Below are 20,932 nucleotides of genomic sequence, written 5' to 3' on the forward strand. Positions count from 1 at the left end.
TTACATTATTATATTATATATTACTATATAACATTATAAACATTATTATATCAGCGGCAGAGGTTTGACAGTGATGCTGGAAGGCCTGCCAGGAGAGCATTACAATAAGGATAGAACAAGAGCTTGGGCAAGGAGTTGTGTAGCGTGGGATAGGTGTAGCCTCCGGATGTTGTATAAGGCAAATCTGCAGGACCGGGCAGTTGGTCTGTGAAGATCAACTGATCACCGATCACAACTCCAAGGTGTCTGGCTGACCTAGATGTATTATGGATGATGAATCGAGCTGAATGGAGAAGTTGTGGTGTAGTGTTGGGTTGGCCGGGACCACAAGCAGATCGTAGTAATGTCATGATGGAGAAGAGAAGGGGTCCCAGCACTGAGCCCTGAGGCACCCCGGTAGCTAGATGTTGTGGCTTATGCCCTTCGTCATGAGGGTTGACAGGAGGATCTGCTGGTTTACTGTTACAAACAGCAGACAGATCCTGAAGGATAAAGATGTGGAAGCTGCTCTTGCGGTCTCAGCGCTTCAGTAACCGAGAGCAGGGCCGCCTCAGTTCAGTGATCTCTCTGAAACCAGACTGGTGGTTATTCTGTGTGAGAAAGGCAGAGATTTGGTTGAACACGACTTGTTCAAGTGCTTTACCAATGAATGGAAGAAGGGATACTAGTCTGTCATTTTCTAAAAGTGCTGGATTTAGAGTGTGTGGGGTTACCCGAGCTTAAATGCTGTGGGAAAGATACAGTGTGAAGAGAGGTGTTGATGAGATGAGTGAGCGCGGGAAAACTGACGAAGAAATGTCTTGAAGGAGACGAGTGGGGATCAAGAGGACAGGTCTGGTGGAGAGAAGGAGGGGAGAGTGTGTGTGTTTGCTGTTAAGATGTGTGTGTCATCTTCTGAAAGATTAAAGGATCTCCAGATCAAAGGACATGTGAAGAAGAAGCAGAAACAAGCGATAAAAGCATTGCTTATGCACTTTTTGGTCTGATAAAAAAATAATTTTCTCAGCTTTTTGTTCAAAATATTGCTTTTTTATGAAACTTACCCTCATTAAGTGTTCGTAAAAAAGAACCTGAATCTGAATAAAAGGGATCAATCATGAGAAAGCATGTATTTATCTGCTTTTCCTTTCCTTTTCTTTTCGTTTCCCTTTCCTGATTACTGGGACAAGAAGTGCTGCACTGATTTGATTAAATCACAGTATTTTTGTGAAATATTATTGCAATTTAAAAGAACTGTTTTCTATGTGAATATATAGTAAAGTGTAATTATGTGATCAAAGCTGAATTTTCAGCATCATTACTCCAGTCTTCAGAGTCACATGATCCTTCAGAAATCATTCTAATATGATGATCAAGAAATATTTCTTAAACCTTGTGGCAAATTTGTGTAAAGAGCATTCTAGTAATAAACTAATTTCAAAGCAGAGACATCATAGATATGTGAGGCATTTGCGTATAAAAATAACACCAGACTATTAATAAAATTAAAAGATGAGCTCTTTCCATGTCATATATCCACTTAACTCACCTTGTCACACTTCACATGTCTCAGGACTACGAGTATGAAATACCATAGACAGTATATAATGAAATACTGTACAATCACAGATCTCGAAAAGCCCACTAGGTGGCAGACTCACACTGGAAGCGATCAGAAAGTCTCCTTTGATTTGTGAAATGAAATGGTGTTTTAAGTCACACACACACACACACACACACACACACACACACACACACATACACACACACACACAGAGCCGTTTAAAAGCTTGGGTCACTCAGATTTTTAGAGGATTTTTTTTTTTTTTTTAGCAGTGATGCATTAAATAAATTGATCAAAAGTTACTTTTTATTCATACAACAATCATGAAAAATGTATTATGGTTTCCCCAAACATATGAAGCAGCACGAGTCTGTTTTCAACAATGCCACAACAACAGGAGATATTAGTCACATTATTAACAACATTAGCTGCTAGAAAAACATTATTTCAGTGCACCTTTATAAAAAAAAAAACTGTAATTTGTAGTTTATTTCACATTGTTAATGCATCATTTAAAATGATTTTTATCCCATGAGGTTTCCTAATAAAATAAATAATTGCATAGCTAATGTAGGCTATATTGTTCTTCACATAAAAGTCATTCAGGAAATAAAAAAGTGCATCAAATAAACAAATGTCTATCATTCATGCACAATTGCAAAACTGTTTATTTTCCCAGTCCACAAGATTGACAGGTAGAAATGTTCCGCGTAATTCTTTCCAAAACAAAATTTGTTGCGCATTTCTCAAGCTTTGTCCCAATTTAAATAAAGAAGACCAAAAGATCGAGCGTTTATAAAAACCTTACGGCTACAATGATGTTATAAAACATCAACAGTCTGGTTTGATTCAGATATCATATGTTAGTGATTGACATCATATTTTAAAAAAGAAAAGAAAAACCAGGAACACTGCACCGGCACGTGATCTCCACGCGAGGGCGCCTCACATGAATCACGAACGCGCACTCGGTCACATGACTCAGTCAAAATGGCGTCGGGGCAACAGTGGGTGTTGGTGGAGATGGTGCAAGCTTTCTACGAGGTAACTACAAACTTTCTGCTTTTATTATTTATTATTTAATTTTCGTAAATATCGACAGACTTTTAGCGTGTGTTTGGTTAAACAGCGCCGGCCCGTATGATTGTATTTGTCTATATTTCAATTCACACACATAATGTTCAGTGATGTAACTCCAGGAAGTGTTTAACAGTCAGACAGGTGAGACTCACTCATCTACACCTGAGTTTACTACAGTAACCCCGTCAGAAAGTTATTACCCTTACTGTTAATACACTAAAAGCATGACATTAACATGGGCTCTCATAAAAATATGTATAAAGAAGAAGCTTTCAGAATCGGTCTGTCATGTTGTGGTTGATTCCAAGTTATTAAAGTAGTAAAAACACCTGTGTTTTGGTGTAAATCGTGGTAAATGTTTTAAAGGATTGTTTGTTGTTTATTTTGAATCTGGAACTCCATTTATTTCATTTTTCTCTGTTGTCAAATTGATTGATTAACTGTGACCAAATCTGTATGATATTGTTTTATGTGAATGTTTTATATGGATTGTTTCTTGTGAGAGTTTTATATGAGGAGAGAACTAAAGATAAAACATTCAGCTGCTGCTGTTATAAGACAAGACACTGATGTTAATAAGACTCTTCTAATATTAATAAGTAGAATAAACCATTATCTTGCCAAGCAAGCACACATTCATCTTTAGGATGTCTGATAAGGAGGAGTGCTTCATCTGGAAAGCATTGCGTTTTAATTATGGTGTAAATTCATCTGATGAACGATGAAAACATTAATATCTGATGTGCACTACTTGTGTTCATTCATCAGCATTATACATGGCTTATGAACGTGTTCAATCAGACGAGGAAGTGATGCCGCTCGTTTCATAATCATGTTGATTTCTCCTCTAGGCACCAGCATATCATTTGATTTTAGAAGGTATCCTGATTTTGTGGATCATCAGACTGCTGTTTTCCAAAACATATAAGCTTCAGGAGAGGTCCGACCTCACAGAGAAGGTGAGCGATCCTGCATTCAGACTCTGGATCGATGTTATCTGAAGGATGATTCCTGTATTTCTGCGGCTATTTGCTACTCAAGCAAGCTTATTGTTCACCATCGTTCAAAAGATTGTGGCCAGCATGATTCTTTACAAATGTTTTTGATTTTGAAAGTCTTCTCTGCTCACCAAGATAAAAATACAGTAAAAAACAGTAATATTGTGAAATATTATTACAATATAAAATATCTGTTTTCTATGTGAATATATAGTAAAGTGTAATTTATTCCTGTGATAAAATCTGAATATTCAGCATCATTACTCCAGTCTTCAGTGTCACATGATCCTTCAGAAATTGGTATAATGATGGAACATAATTATTATCATGATTTTTTGATGAAATTTATGAAAAAATTATGAAATTTGATTAAATTTAAGGTGGTTATTTCCACCTTTACTGTCGCTTACTGTCAATTTAATGCTTATATTAATTTCTTTTAAAAACTCTTACTGACCCCAAAGGCACTCAAGCAGAACAGAAGTTTCTATCCAACATGAACGCTGGAGATATTTGATATTTCTCCATCAAGGAGAGCAGATAAAGCCAGGATTATGGGCTAGACTGAGTTTGCTGCCGATAAAAGATCCTACCGATCCAACATTTAATGCAACCCATAAAGTTATTCTCCAGTTGAGATGGGATTACGATTCTATTATATCTCGAAACATCTCTGAAAACCTCCTCCTCAAGAACTTTCTAAGTGAACTTATGTGTGCAAACTATTATGGCGGCTGAAGGAAATATCACGACTAATAATGACGTGTCAACTCAGAGCTGTCAATCACAGCTGGAGGAATGAGGCGACAACAATCCAGTCTATCGTCATATACGAGAAGGAAGAAACGCCTGGAAAATACAAATAGTTTTAGGCTACTAAAGAATCTGAAATATAATCTGATATTTTATATCCATGTAAAGCAACAAACTGCCATTATCTATCAGACTTTTTTCAATAACCATTAAAAAAATGCTACACATTTATGTTTAAGTATTAATGTATGTGAATAGTACAGTTGCTGTTTGTAAACTATAATTGATTTTTATAAAAAAAAAAAATCTAAACTTTTATTCAAAACACAGCATAAGCACTATTTGAACGCGACTAGTTTTTCAGGGGGAAGTTAGAAAAATGAAATTTTCACAGACATACTTTGTGATTTTAATCGCGTCTGAATCTGTTGTGTTTTTAACGCTTCTCCTCACGTGTTTTTTGACCTACCTGAGCCACCGTTTGCATTAAAGACCATTTAGAAATGTGTAAAATTAAATGGCAGCATTGTAATACTGGTAGGGTGACCACCATCAAACGAACCAAATGTGGGACATGTTACCAACGCTAAAACATAACCTGAAACTGTTATATAATGTCTATCTAACTTAATAAAAAATAAAAAATACTTGTACAGCTGTTTTATACAGCTGATAAAAATACTTTGTTCTTTAGTCCCTTCCAGAAAACACCACATCACAATGTAACATACATGTCTTTATTTTACATGTCATTTAAGTTCAGCATCACTGAGCCCAAAGGCATCATGCAGATCACTATTTTTGAAACAGTTCTGACCAAATCCAATTAAAATCCAACAAAATAAACAATGAACAAATAAAATATAAAACAACATAAAATTACATTGACAGTCTTATATGTTAAGAATATATTAAACCAAAAACTTTCATATTTTTAGACAACCACAATTAAAAATTAAAATGAACCTAATTATCCATTAGTTTTCTGACAGGGAACACATGGAACGAATCAGCGGTCCACATTTTGATTGACAGCCGTCACAACCTACTAGTGACCGTGTTTACTCCTTTCTTCTCAACCATTGGCTAGGATTTAAAAAACGGCTGTTGTGTTTGTACTTCTGACGAAGCGCTGTTAAATATAGGTGGAAAACTATGCCGCAAAAAGAATAAATAAAATGCTTTTTAAAAAGGCAAAAGAACGCATGAACGTTTTCTTAATATGATAATTAAAAACCAACAGACTGATGAAAATGCGGGGCATTTTCTCAATATGCGACGTGCGGGACAAGGGGTGAAAATGCTGTGCGGTACAACGCAAAGCGGGACGGGTGGTCACCCTAAATACTGGTAATGGTAATTTGACCCAGTTACTTCAAGACAGGAGATGTATCTTGACGTGTATAAGCAGTTGTGTGTGTCCTTCATTGGTGTGTTTCAGGAGAAAGAGGAGCTAATAGAGGAGTGGCAGCCGGAGCCGCTGGTTTCTCCCGTATCCAAAGATCATCCGTCCCTTCATTACGATGTGGTCACAGGGTGCGTCAGCCAGGCGTTTCTTACTCCAAACAATGTTCAAATCCACATATGGAATAATAATCACTGTGTGAATGACTCTGACTGAGCCGGTGTTTTTCTTCTCCAGCCCTCCAAGCCACAAAATCATCGTCAATGGGAAAGAGTGCATTAACTTCGCCTCGTTTAACTTCCTGGGTCTGCTGGACAACGAGCGTGTGAAGGTTTGCAGGCGCTAGTCCAAGTGCTTTTCCAGTCTTCACTTTTCCAGTCCGCTGATCCTGATTGTAATGTGTTGTTAATGCTGAATACATCTAGATTGGGGAGGCGTAGTTTACACTGCACTTACACTTACTGTGAATAACTCCCGGCTCACCGAGGCTGCATTTATCTGATCAAAAGTACAGTAGAAACAGTAATATTGGCAAATTATTATAATTTAAAACAGATGTTTTCTATTATAAAGTGTAATTTCTTCCTGTGATCAAAGCTGAATGTTCAGCATAATTACTCCAGTCTTCAGAGTCACATGATCCTTCAGAAGTCAGTATAATATGATGAAACATTTCTGATTATTATTAATTTTGAAAACAATCTTTTGAAATAATTTTAATGTATTTAATGGCATTTTTCATCTGTTTTTGTCCTCTTTTTATTTTATTTTTTTGACCAAAACAATGTGAGATTTTGATAAAGTAAAACATTTTAACAACATTTTGAATGTAATAACAGTTATCATTGTATGACGTTGGTGTCGTCTCATCATCATCTCGGTTTAGTCATGCAAAAAGAGGTCATCGACTAACATTTTTCTTTAACAAAATTAACATTAGTAAATGGGGCCATTTTTTTATTTATTATTTATCATGAAAAATTAATGTTAAAAAAAGTGGCCAGTATAAACATTTTGATATTCTTGGTCATTATTACGGAAACTCTGTGATGAAAATCTTCTCGTACTTCAATCACTCGAGGACTTATGATTATGCCTGAAAAGGTTTTGGATTTTTTATCATATGCTAATTTTAAAATCTTTATTTATATGATATTTGTATTTTTGTAATTGTTTTTTTGCCTTGAAAATAGCTTTGAATTAGGGCTGCACGATAATGACAACAATCAAAATTGTCGATTATTCCCTTGAAATTTGAATTGCGATTATAAATTACGATTATGTTTTTAATAGCTTTATGCAATTGTTTGAAGCCACTGCAGCCATATTGTCATATCAAAATGAACAAGCTGAAAACACTCCTCCTGAAAACCTTTTTTTTTGCTTTTCTATAGCATTATGCCTCAAATGTCAAATATATATCTATATAAAAATATTTAAAGAAACCAAATCAAAGTAAATACTGGATATGCATGATATTATAATGTTATATTAAAACTAAAACAATGGAGGGAAACCCCTTAAGATAAGCTGTAGAAAGAAAAACAACACATCTTAAGCGCACAGAATAATGTAAGGGAACTTTTATTTTGTAATTGCGCCTTTAAACGATTACATAATTGTGGCATCCGTACTTGTATAATCGCGATTACAAATTTGATTAACTGTGCAGCCCTACTTTGAATGCTGACATGGCACTGAATAAAAGGATCTGAGTCTATCGTACTTCAACAAAAGCATGAATGAGTCTCACAGCGTCATTAATCTGTCCTCAGTCGAAGGCCCTGACGTCACTGCAGAAGTACGGCGTGGGAACGTGTGGGCCGAGAGGATTCTACGGGACCTTCGGTGGGTGGATTATCACCTCAGGTTTCTGTCTGTCGGTGACACTGTCGGTGTAAAGCATGTAAATGTTCTGCAGATGTTCATCTGGAGCTGGAAGAGCGCTTGGCGAAGTTCATGAGAACAGAGGAGGCCATCATCTACTCGTACGGCTTCGCCACCGTCGCCAGTGCCATCCCAGCGTACTCCAAGAGAGGAGACATCATCTTTGTGTGAGTTCACATTAGTGTCGTCACGATACCTAATCATGACTTCCATACGATACCAGACTAAAATACCTTGATACCGAGACTGAATCGATACCATGGGTTAGACAGTAAAAGTAATTGAAAAATGTGATAGAACTTTCAATTTGTTTAATAAAAAAAAATAAAAAAAATAAACTCTGTTCCTGCGCTGCTTTTTGACCATTCCTTCCCCTTTATAAAAAAAATAATAATAATTACATGCCAGTGTGTTTATCCTTACAAAGATGTTTGCAACATTGACATTATTATCAATCATGTTAACATTTGCTAACCTTTCACAATTCTGAACAGGTTAGGATGACCAAAATCTCATTTTTTAAATGTAATTAAAAATGTATTACTAATACAATTTAATATCGTACCGATTTTAATAGCTGGGTATCGCGATACCTTTCTAGTACCGGTATATTGTGCAACACTAGTTCACGTCCACAGCTGGAACAGCAGCATCTTTAGAGATGATGAAGTGGATCCTGATCTGTGTGTCTGTGTGTGTGTGTCTGGTTTTCTCAGCGACGAGGCGGCGTGTTTCTCCATTCAGAAAGGCCTCCAGGCTTCACGCAGCTTCATCAAATACTTCAAACACAACGATATGGAGGATCTAGAGCGCCTTCTGAAGGAGCAAGAGGTTGAAGATCAGAAGGTGAGGAGGGATTCGACCAGGTGACATGAAAACAAATTCAATAAATAAAGCATAGAATGGTGTCCGTGACCTATCTCCTGGTAAAACAGTATCCAATCATGTAGACGTGATTTTAAAGGTGCAGTAAGCAATCTCTGAGAAACATTTTTTTTTCAGCACACACACAGAGAGAAGAGACATCAAGCAAATATTTAGGTGTTGATTTAAATGTTCAACAGCGTTTCTCAGAAATGACTGCGACTTTAAGGGAACACTTTATTTTACTGTGTCCTTGTTACACACGTTACATTTACTTCCTATAGTAATAACAGTAAATTATGCATATTTACAACCAACTAACCCTAAACCTATAGCAAATACATGTTGTTAATTAATATTACGCAGTACATAAACGCACAGTAACAAGGATGCATTGAGTTGATGTGTAACCGATCTTAACAATTGGGATTTGACTGGATAGTGAAAAGTTACATTATCGGTTATATATTATTTTCCTTTGCCCATGTGGCCTTTTTTTGTCAACAGAATTTTTTTGAAATAGAGAGAGTTTTTACTTTTTGTTAAAGAATAATTTAATGCAAAAGTTCATTTATTTCAGTAATTCAACTTAAAAGGTGAAACTAATATATAATATAGACTCATTACATGCAAAGTGAGATATTTCAAGCCTTTATTTGTTATCATTTTGATGATTATGGCTAACAACTTATCAAAATTATAACAAATAAAGGCTTGAAATATCTCACTTTGCATGTAATGAGTCTATATAATATATTAGTTTCACCTTTTAAGTTGAATTACTGAAATAAATGAACTTTTGCACAATATTAATTTTTTTCAAGTTTCACCTGAATTGTATGTACTATATATAGTAGTACATATATGAATCTATCCACCCTAACAACCACTCAAAAGACCTTAGCAACGGTCTACATTCACTCAGAACATGTAATGAAAGAGTATGTAATATTTTGAAAGCAGCAGCTGTTTGTTGTTTTGCTGTAGACATGCTAGTTCATTCATAGTTATGTTGTTTTTTATTTCAGAATCCACGTAAGGCGAGAGTAATCAGACGGTTCATTTTAGCTGAGGGTCTCTACATCAACACTGCAGATATCTGTCCACTGCCTGAACTGGTGAGATCATTTAGCCTGCAGCACATTCACAGAATTATTCAGCCACACACACACACACACACTTTTTGTCATTTCACCTTTGATTTTTTTTCAAATCAATCTGCTCTCCTTACTGGCAAATAAACAGATTTGTGATAGAAAGATAAAACTGAAATATATCAAATGGGGTGCAGAGTATTAAAAAGCATTAAAATAAAGCATTTCATCATAAGGCTGCAACATAAGAAGTATTAAAAGAAAATGATCCGATTACTTCCTGTATACCTCCTATAATACTGTTGTTTATTATAACTTTTATGGGATTTGAACAAACACCTAACTATAAATATTAAACTTCTGCATATCACTGCTACTATTGCATTGCACCGGTTGCATTTTTCCACACGATCTGGTGTTTTTAATGGATCTTCTTTTCCAGGTAAAACTGAAGTACAAGTATAAAGTGCGGATCTTCCTGGAGGAGAGCATGTCTTTCGGGGTGCTTGGAGAACATGGACGAGGAGTCACAGAGCATTTTGGGGTCAACGTACGTAAAGGCTAGAATAACCACAGTGCACTTCTCTACAGTTCCAGGTGCTCACTTGAAAAATAATGGTGTGTGTTTTAACTTCAGATTGATGATATTGACCTCATAAGTGCCAACATGGAGAATGCGTTGGCATCCATCGGAGGATTCTGCTGTGGACGATCATTCGTTATTGATCATCAGGTATGACTTCAAAACAACAACGGATCTGCACCATCAAACTTACTTTATAAATTGGCACTTTATTACAGGAATATTCAGCATAATATCTGTTGTTACATTCAACTCAGAAAGTCCGAATCTTCAAGGTTGCGTCCCAAACGACTGATCCACTTTGTACTTAAAGGGATAGTTCACCCAAAAATTCAAATTAGCCCGTGATTTACTCACCCTGAAGTCATCCTGGGTGTATATTAGGGATGTCCAGATCCGATCACGTGATCGGAAATCGGCCCCGATCACGTTGTTTCAGACTCGATCGGAATCGGACGTAACCTCCCGATCAGGACTCGGACATATATATATATATATATTCATTATTTTTTGACACACACATCTATAGTTATGCGGTCGCACAGAGTTTAGACCCTTTTGACTCCACACAGAAACAGCAATGCGTGCGGCATGACGTCACTTTTTTTTTCAGAGACGCTATTGGTTATTGGCAAAGTAGAAAACGGAAGCAACTTGAAGCGGAAAGCGCGAATATGTCTGCGGTGTGGAGATACTATAAAGTTGATGAAAACAACATTGCCATAGCAAACTGTGAAGTATGCAAACTTGGCATTGCAAGAGGTGGGAAAGAAAAGGGCTACATTCAACACTACAAACCTGATACGGCACCTCAAAAACAAACACCCGACACAATACAGCGAGTTTTCATTAAGAAAAACATACATTTCCTTCAGTGAAACCTACTACTGTGATGACAGTAAGAGTTAGGAGTGCAGTTCCTAAAAGCACATTACTGGCTTTGCAGCAAACACTGTGGCACTTTAATTTTTTTATTTGTTTACATGCCTGCTGGATATTTTAAGTTGAGGTGCTATTTGTTTTTATATTAGACTTTTTTTTATATTTACTGTTGCACTTAAGTCCAAAAGTGTATAATTTGTTATTTATTATTTGATTGTTCAAGCTACCTCAGAAGTGCTCTGTTTGTTAACAGAGTTGTTAAAATAAGGTGAATTAAATAAAAAATATGAACATCCTGGATCTGTTTTTTTCACTCTTCTTTATTCTTTTTTTATGTATAATAGAAGTATCGGATCGGGACTCGGTATCGACAGATACTCAAAATCAAATGACTCAGACTCGGACTCGAGGGCAAAAAAACCCTGATCGGGACATCCCTAGTGTATATGATTTTCTTCTGTCAGACGAATACAATCTGAGTTATATTAAAAAATGTCCTGGTTCTTCCAAGCTTTATAATGGCAGTGAATGGTTGTTTCTGTTTTGAAGTCCATAAAAGTGCATCATTATTACATTATTCATGTAATGCGAGCATTAGCGAGGCTAAACAGGCGGTGTTGAAGTGGGCGTCGATCTTCTTCTGCGGAGGCGGGGTTTGATACCCTGTGACGTCACAGATCCCCACTCTGAAAAACCTGTCGTTCGCTGTGCCTGGAGTCAATAAAAGCTTTTATTGGACTAACATAGGATATTCTTATAGTGTGATGACCTCTTCTATGTCAAAAGCTCAAGGAAAATTAGATTTCTCAGTTCATCACCCCTTTAAAGCTGCGTCAGTTGTGAGCATGAAGTGTCCCACATTATTCACGGATGTAATGATCTTCCAAGTGTTTAAAGTGCACTCGTTCAATCTGGGATTTTCAGTGTGAACACACCAATCTGGATATTTATACAATAAAACGGTGTATAATAGTGCATAAGTACGTCGATTGGAGCGCACCTCGAGATGTACGATAGATTTCCACCAGCTTGTGTTTCCCGGGAGCTTCTGTGTGGATGGCCAGACTCCTGTAAAGCTGACGGGAGCGCGGTGGAATATCCCACATCCGACTTTGAATGAAAGGCTGACGGCATAACACCCGGCTTCAGTCTAATGTCTGTTTACATCATCTCTGGCTTGCAGTCCATCTTCCCACACACAATCATTTTGACTCGTGTGTGTGTATATTAGCGCGCGGGAAATGTGTTTACAGCAAATACTGACGGCCGAGACGAATCTGTATTTTTCAATATTTGACGTTGGTTTAGTCTTTGTGTTCAGTAAGCAGAGGGTTTTGTTAGGCAACGGTGTGTTGCACACACTCTTAGTGTTTGCTGCCGCGAATCTAAAAGATTTGGCTTTCTGGTTATTGTGTGAATGATCCAGAGGCTTCCTTTGATATATATTTCTGTACATATGGTTTCTATATTCTGAAGATAAAGCTGTAATTATATACATATGCTTTTTTAAATCTGGACGTACGTGTGGAATTATCCTCATGTGACCGAATCTCTTTGATATCAGATCCTTGTGAGATTGTTTAAAGTATCTATGGTGGATGGATACTTGACAGAAATCAATCTTTTGCTATTACATCATTCCACTTGAGTGACCGTATGATGCATTTTGCCGTCCGCTGTATTTATGAGGTTTGATTTTACCGTCATACAGTCATTTATTGTTTTCCTTGCCCTTTTGACTGTCGCATAACACGGCTTGCGAATCACATGGATCATATCAGATTCGTTCGTCCCTTTAATGATGTGAGGGAAGTGGATCCCCACGCTCGACTGCAGTGCACATGGAGCATCAGCGGTCTGGCTGTGCGCAGGCTCTCGTGCACTTTTACTGCACAGTTACTTTGGAAAAAATGCCCCTCGAGACTCAAAACCCAATATCTCAGTGTGATAACCTGTGGCTCGACGTTTGTAATGTTAAAAATGGCAGTATTGGTTTTGTTCCCTAAAGGGATAGGAAAGAGTTCAGTGGGGGAAAAACTGAATCATTAAAATGTATTATATTTATCAAGTTTTGGTTCTGAAGATGCTTAAAGGGATGGGTCGGAGTAAAATGAACCTAGGGTCCTCCGCACCATGACCTCGAGCCAAACCTCCGAAGCTTTTTCCCCTCGGTGGAATATTATTAAAGTTCGAGCTTATTTAGAGAGATATCAGCCGAATGGCTTAGTGCAGACGCTAATGGATCCAAGGTTGTATCTGGTAAATTACCACACTAAAGCCCCGTTCACACCGCCAGCGACAAGATCCAATTCATTTCAATGGAGCGCTGGCGACTTCCGGCGACACGAGCGACAGTGACCGTTGGCGACAGAATGTGGGCGTGTCAAGCGACAGGAGACGAGCGACAAAAGTTCAGAAATTTCAACTTTATGCAAATGAGAAGCGATTTTCGGGAGCGACAACCAATAGGAAAGAAGACTTTCAGTGGAGCTCACGTTACGTCACCATCTCGAGTGCAGGCCACATTCATGGATATAATAAAATGATGCATGGAAAAGAAACTGTCGACAGTGAGTTTAATTCATACATTTATAGTTTGAGTGTTGTAAGTTTTTGATGCAAGTTTAGCACACTGCAGTTCACTTTACAGTTTCCCCTGCATTGTGTTGACTATTAGAGACAAGAAACTGTATTATTTGTCAAATACGACGTTTTAGTAATTTGACCGTATGAGTGAGTTTAATTTGTTACTTGATCGACCGTTAATCTAGTAAATGATTTAATCCACTGAACACTGCTGTGGTAATATAAAAACACTCTCCCAACAGCGTACGGTTTCTTTTGAGCCTATCATTTCTAGTCAAATTAAAATGATATAGTTGTATCACTTGTGATGGCATTTAGATATGGCCAGACGTCCAGTCAACCAATAACATTAGAGCGACAGCACTACCAACGCCCACAAGCGACTTCACAGTACAGAGACTAGCGACACACAGCGACACACAGCAACACAATCGCTGGCGGTGTGAACGGGGCTTAATAATGCCCGGGATGGCACCTCACTTCTACAGTAGTGCACACAGGTTCTGTACTCATAAAACGAGGCACTGGAAAGTGTGTAAGTACATCAGGAGTTTATTTAAATAACACTTGCCTGATGGCTTATGCTACCGCTAACCCGGACATCGAGGTCACTTCCGTGATTTGGGTCGTATGGGTCACACAAGTTTGACCCGTGCTTTTTTGCTTAAAGGTGAAGACCCAACTTCATGCATGTTTTGTAAAATCCCCTTATCTGTCAAACATATTTTATTGGATTGTCGTAAGAACAAGAAGGCTCTTTTATGAAGTTACTTCACTTTAGGACATGTTTAATGGGATTATGCCTGAAAAGGTTTTGGATTTTTTTTATCATATGTTATTTAAAAAAATCTTGTATAATGACTTGCTGTTTTGTTTGTATTGTTTTTATTGTATTTATATGATATTTGTATTTTTGTAATTGAATTTTTGCCATGAAAATAGCTTTGAATGCTGACATGGCATTAAATAAAATAATCTGAATCTGTGATTTGGGAAAAGCCCGTAAAAGTCTTGCGCGATCACCCGGTGTTGCTGAAAACGTTTTTTGATATATCCAATTTATTATTTTTTTAAATTTTATTTAAATTTTTTAGTGTTGTGTTGACAACTAAGTGTTAACTAATAATTGTTTCAAACTGGTACTATCAACAAAATATTAGTGCATTCCTGGGACATTGGTTGGCTCGAGGTCGTGGTGCGGAGGACCCTAGGTTGAAATGACTCTGAACCGTCCCTTTAAGATTCAAACAAAGTGTGGCAAATATCCAGCAGTTTCAATCTTATTCAAATGGACCAATAATATCGGCGAGCTTGATAAATGTGTATTGTTGGATTCTGCAGGGATGGTCCACTTTCCAAATCAAAGTTTTGTTTAAATGCGATGAAACGTTGTATAGCTTCGTTTTTGTAATGGTTGTGAAAATAACAAATCCAGATCATCGCTTGGCTTCTGATAAAGAGCTTTCTACCATTATTATACTCTAAATGGAATATGAATATTTTCTGTTGTGAATTCTGAGTGTGTGTTTTGTGTCGTCAGCGTCTGTCAGGGCAGGGCTACTGTTTCTCAGCGTCTCTTCCACCCATGCTGGCCGCGGCTGCGATCGAAGGCCTGAACATCATGGAGGAAGATCCAGGTGACATTTACTTGCACTAAAGCATGCATTTCATCTTCTCTAGACATTTACTTTATCATTTTTTTGCTAGATGGGAACATACTTTTAGATATACCTCTATATATAGTGGTGGCCAAAATTTTTTTTTTATTATTATTTAAAATGCTATTTATTTCTGTGTTGGTAAAGCTGAGTTTTCAGCATCTTTACTCCAGTCTTCAGTGTCACATGATCCTTCAGAAATCACTCTATGATGATTTGATGCTCAAGAAACATTTATTATTATTATCAGTGTTGAAAACAGTTGTGTACAATTTTTTTCAGGATTATTTGATGAATAGAAAGTTCAAAAGAACCGCATTTATCTGAAATAGAAAGCTTTTGTAACATTATCACTACCGTTCAAAAGTTTGGGGATCGGTAAGAGTTTGTTTTTGTTTTTTTGGAAAGAAATTAATAATTTTATTCAGCAAGGATGCATTACATTGATCAAAAGTGACAGTATAGACATTTATTATGTTGCAAAAGCTTTCTATTTTAGATAAATGCTGCTCTTTTGAACTTTATACATCAAAGAATCCTGAAAAGAAATTGTACACAACTGTTTTCAACATTGATAATAATAATAAATGTTTTTTGAGCATCAAATCATCATATTAGAGAGTGATTTCTGAAGGATCATGTGACTCTGAAGACTGGAGTAAAGATGCTGAACATTCAGCTTTGATCACTGGAATAAATTACACTTTACTATATATTCACATAGAAAATAAATTGTAAAAATATTTCACAATATTACTGTTTTTGCTTTATTTTGGATCAAATAAATGAAGACTTGGTGAGCAGAAGAGACTTTTAAAACATTTAAAATCTTACCGTTCTAATAATTTTGGCAACCTCTGTATATATATACACACACACACCTGAATTACTTTCATCATCCTTTATATAACATGACTAAGCATTTCTTTCTTTCTTTTTTAACTTTTAGCAGTGTTTTAGTGGACTGATTTGGCTGGACTTTAAAGAGACGCTCTGATTATCAGCTGATCTAAACCATATGCAGCGACGCTCAGACATAAAAACAGACTCGGTTTCAGCGGTGTTTGCTTGGCCAGCACAATTACTCACATTTAGTTAAGGCACTTGAATAAAACTCTTAAGTAGGGTCAGACTTTTGCTTGGCGGACTTTAAAAGGGCTGAAAATCCCATAGACTTACATTGACGAGGGAACAATGCCATATCGAAACGCCAGATTATCCCCAGCTCTTCCTGACCTGGTCCAGAAGCAGCCGTACAGAAACGGTCTTAAGGCCAAGCTATACTTCAAGCGTAATCGAGAACTGGTGTGACGTCATTTTGAACAAGATCAGGCAGAAATGAAGTTCGTTTGGAGTTCGAAACGGTTTTCAAAAGTGAACTTTCCACCCTCGAGCTGCCATTGGTCCGTGGTGATGATGTAATAGGTGGGTGTGGCTCTGAGGCTCCGCCTTCTTTAACGTGTAAATCTTCTCCGGTTCAGTCCCTCGAGGTCGGCCTTCCACAAGTTAAAGTAGAAGTTGTAATTCTAACTGAAAGAGACACTGACACTGTTTTCGTCTTTGATTCTGTAAAGCTGCTGATTTAAAGCGATCTGGTGTATAAAGTGCTGTATAAATGACGTGACGTGACAGAAGACTGAATAATAGACTGAATAATAAAACAGAAGACTGATTAAATAATGAAGATGCGTATAGTGTTGATCAGTGAGTGTTCGGGCAGTTGTGTGTCTCTGAGCTTCAGACGGCTCTATCAGCGGGATTTGAGTGAGTCCAGCACCTCACTTTAGTGTGTGTGTGTGTGTGTGTGTTGATCAGTGAGTGTTCGGGCAGTTGTGTGTCTCTGAGGCCATCAGTGGTGTTTGACTTGAATGAATGTTGAGAGACAGTGTTCAACACTTCGGCTTCTCCCCGGGGGACACGAGCTTCAGACAGCTCTCTCAGTGGGGTTTAGTGTGTGTGTGTGTGTGTGTGTGTGTATTGAGCTCCAGCCGCACTCATGCCAGGAGAAACTAACTGCCCGTTGAGCCTCGATCTTTTGCTCTCTGTAACATATTTAGCTGGAAACATACTCTACGGGAATAGTGTCAAGCACAGGGTCCTGTGATATACTTAATGTGCGTTCCCCTGTGATCGTAAGTTGTGATCGGCTGATTTTGAATGGCTGATACCGATATTTTAAAGAGCAGAGTGGCTGATGGCAGTAATTCGTAGCTTTAGATGCCAAGATGAACATTGAAAAGTTTGTGGTCAGTCAGATCACAGATCAAAGAAAAGCAAAGATGCATTAAATTGACCAAAAGTGACCGTAAAGACATGTTTAATGTTTCAAAAGATTTCTGTTTCAAATAAATGCTGTTTGAACTTTGTTACAGTTTCCACACAAATATGAAGCCGCAGCACAACTGTTTTCAACACTGATGATAATCATAAATGTTTAATCATATTAGACTGATTTCTGAAGGATCATGTTTTATAAAGACAAAAATATGTGATATCACACTATTTAATTTAAAGAGAGTAAATAACCATGGAGTTATGTTAAAAATTATTTGTTAATGCTTTGCACTTTCTCACAAATGTTTTGCGTCTCCCCAAGAAACTTTTGTTTGCTCGCTAAGAGGTTTTGCGAGGGAGACTTGTTGTTTTTTTCTCCCATCTCATATTTTTTTTGTACCAAACCTCAGTACTGAAGGGGGTGATGTAGTTTTCTTCATGTCTGTGCCAAATGTTATAATTCAGGTCGCTCACTGATGACTTATCAACTTGCTTTCCTTTCTGACACATTTACCAATGCAAACAAATGACATTAGTCTAGTTAAAGTGTGTTTTTATCACACCCTCACGGTTTTCATGTTCCCTCACAGGCATTTTCCAGGTTCTGCGGGAGAAGTGCCAACTCGTCCACAATGCTCTGCAAGGGCAAGTCAATCCTTCCTACTTCTTTCCATGAAAATGAACCTAAATGGGCCACAGATGTTTAGTAACCTGAATGCAGATTGCCTCCAGTGAACTCTGGGACATCCTTTTATAGTAAAATCATGAGCATCAAATATGATCATCAGGCTTTTGAGGAAGGGTTATTTGTTCATTTCTCAATCATCATTGTATTGCATGTTTTAAAGGGGGTGGTATAATGTGATTTCACAAGATGTAAAGTACGTCTGATGTCCCCAGAGTGTGTGTGTGAAGTTGTAGCTCAAAATACCCCACAGATATTTTTATACAGCATGTTAAAGTTGTCACTTTTTGAGGGTGAGCAAAAACACACCGTTTTGTGCCTGTCACTTTAAATGCAAATGAGCTGCTGCTCCCGGCACAGGAGTGGCTGGTCAGGAGTGATGATGTCATCGGGGTGTATTGCAGGACTCCGGGACTGAAGGTGGTGGGAGAGGCTTTTGCTCCGGCTCTCCATCTCCAGCTGGAAAACAGCACCGGATCCAGAGCCAACGACCTGAAGCTGCTCCGAACAGTCGTCGATTACGTACGTTCAACCGGCCAATCACAGACAGATGAGTCTCGATCATCAGCATATCGCTGAGTGTTCAATCCTGTGCAATAATGGAAAACAATATCTCTGACCTCAAAGCAGATCGTATAAATGCGGTTCACAACCCATTCCACTGTCATATGAAGCGTTTCGTAGCTTTAGATGCCAAAATTAACATTGAAAAGTAATTAATACAAAAATTGATCAAAAGTGACAGTAAAGACATTTATCGTGTTTCAAATACATGCTGTTTGCTTGAACTTTCTGTTCATCAAATAATTCTGAAATAATGTATTAGTTTCCACACAAATATGAAGCCGCAGCACAACTGTTTTCAACACTGATAATAATCATAAATGTTTAATCATATTAGATTTCTGAGGATCATGTGACACTGAAGACTGGAGTAATGATGCTGAAAATACAGCTTTGATCACAGGAAAAAATTACACTTTACTATATACTCACATAGAAAACTGATATTTTAAATGGTAATATTATTATTATTCTGAAATGATAGTTCTTTCATTATATTCTTACTGTATTTTTGATCCAATAAAATCAGTATTAGTGATCATAAAATACATTGTTTATGTTCAATAAATAATTAAATGTATTCTTCCATCAAGTCATATAGTTCTTGTGTAATGAAATATGGGCGTTTGAACGTGGCTCAATTTAAAGTTAGAATTGTTCATTTTTATTATATTAACCAATCCATGTCTATGTGACCCTGATCACAGCACCAGTCTGGAGTCGCACGGGTATATCTGTGGCAATAGCCAACTATACATCATATGGGTCAAAATTATCGAGTTTTCTTTTATGCCAAAAATCATGAGGATATTAAGATCATGATCCATGAAGATATTTAGTAAATTTCCTACCGTAAATATATAAAACATGTATTTTTGTGAGGGAATGCAGCACAATCGTGAACATAAATGCACAACTTTAAAGGAGATTTTCTCAATGTTTCGATTTTTTTGCTCCTCAGATTCCAGATTTTCTAATATTGTCCGATCCTAACAAACCACACATCAATGGAAAGCTTATATAAATCTCGATTTCATGAAATTGATTTGAGTTCTGTGGTCCAGGGTCACATATAACCAAAATAGAAACGTTATTTCAGAGGCAGAGATACAGTGATGGATCAAAATGTAACAAGTTTCTCATTATATGTCTATATAATGTGCACAATTAGATCAGACATTTATTAAACAAAGTTTTGAAATGGTAATTTTGAATTGATGTTGACTTGCAGAGCGTAGTTGAGTAAAATAACCTGTTCTGGTGATATCTGTAGAGTTTGGAGAGACAGATCGCGCTCACGTTGGCTCGATACCTGGACAAAGAAGAGCGGTTCCTGCCACCGCCGAGGTCAGCTGTGCACGATCTCCTCAGTTTAGCCTCGTGAACCGTGTTCTGATCTGTGCTGACCTGAACGTCTGCTGTGTCCTCAGCATCCGAGTCGTCGTCACCGTGGAGCAGACGCAGGAGGAAATCCAGAACGCGGCGAAATGCATTCGAGAAGCGGCCGTGAACCTGCTCATGTGACCACGCGCGGCCATCCCGGGAGATCAGCGGAGACGTCCGTCATCACGGGAGACGGGGGAGTGAGAGTCACGGCTCGATGACCTTTGACACCTCAGCAACACACTGAGCGAACCTGTTTGTATTATATTTATGTTCCGCACTTACGTACAGACTCTGTGGATCGTTCGAGTCTTTACTTCACGTTGAGCTGGTTCTTCACGCTGTTTGCAGTTGCTGTGCACATCAAACCTGTTCATGATCCGTTCAATGCCTTGAGGAATGATGGGAGATCTTAACTTATCAACAGTAAATACACCACAAAAAATACCTATTTATATATATATATGTATATATATAATATTATACAGGCGAAACTCGAAACATTAGAATATGGTGCAAAAGTTCATTTATTTCAGTAATTCAACTTAAAAGGTGAAACTAATATATTATATAGACTCATTACATGCAAAGTGAGATATATTTGTTATAATTGTGATGATTATGGCTTACAGATTATGAAAACCCCAAATTCAAAATTAGATTATTGTGAAAAGGTTTTCATAATCTGTAAGC

General features: G+C 37.5%; 1 protein-coding gene across 2 annotated transcripts; it reads left to right on the top strand.

Annotated features, from left to right (window-relative positions):
• Positions 1–2,510: 2,510 nt before the first annotated feature.
• Positions 2,511–20,689, top strand: sptlc1 (serine palmitoyltransferase, long chain base subunit 1). 2 transcript variants are annotated; one of them, XM_079600179.1, is made up of 15 exons: positions 2,511–2,587; positions 3,475–3,582; positions 5,816–5,910; positions 6,017–6,110; positions 7,555–7,627; positions 7,701–7,833; positions 8,383–8,512; positions 9,559–9,648; positions 10,067–10,174; positions 10,262–10,357; positions 15,216–15,312; positions 18,198–18,252; positions 18,697–18,814; positions 20,130–20,203; positions 20,287–20,689. In XM_079600179.1, the coding sequence occupies exons 1-15, from the start codon at positions 2,534–2,536 to the stop codon at positions 20,378–20,380; spliced, it is 1,419 nt and encodes a 472-aa protein (XP_079456305.1). In that variant the 5' UTR covers positions 2,511–2,533; the 3' UTR covers positions 20,381–20,689. The 2 variants fall into 2 exon arrangements, 1 of the variants encoding a protein (XP_079456305.1); XR_013796190.1 differs by lacking the exons at positions 15,216–15,312; positions 18,198–18,252; positions 18,697–18,814; positions 20,130–20,203; positions 20,287–20,689 and adding an exon at positions 11,554–11,654 and having other exon boundaries at positions 10,262–10,595.
• Positions 20,690–20,932: the final 243 nt, after the last annotated feature.

Source organism: Phoxinus phoxinus, assembly GCF_949152265.1.
Source record: "Phoxinus phoxinus genome assembly, chromosome: 23".
NCBI lineage: Eukaryota > Metazoa > Chordata > Actinopteri > Cypriniformes > Leuciscidae > Phoxinus > Phoxinus phoxinus.

What these genes read in the sequence shown, in the direction of transcription:
- sptlc1 (XM_079600179.1), top strand. Translation starts at nt 2,534, where the DNA reads ATGGCGTCGGGGCAACAGTGGGTGTTGGTGGAGATGGTGCAAGCTTTC. An exon ending in AAGAGGTTGAAGATCAGAAG is followed by an intron (nt 8,513 to 9,558) that starts GTGAGGAGGGAT and finishes TTTTTATTTCAG; the next exon opens with AATCCACGTAAGGCGAGAGT. An exon ending in CATTCGTTATTGATCATCAG is followed by an intron (nt 10,358 to 15,215) that starts GTATGACTTCAA and finishes TTGTGTCGTCAG; the next exon opens with CGTCTGTCAGGGCAGGGCTA.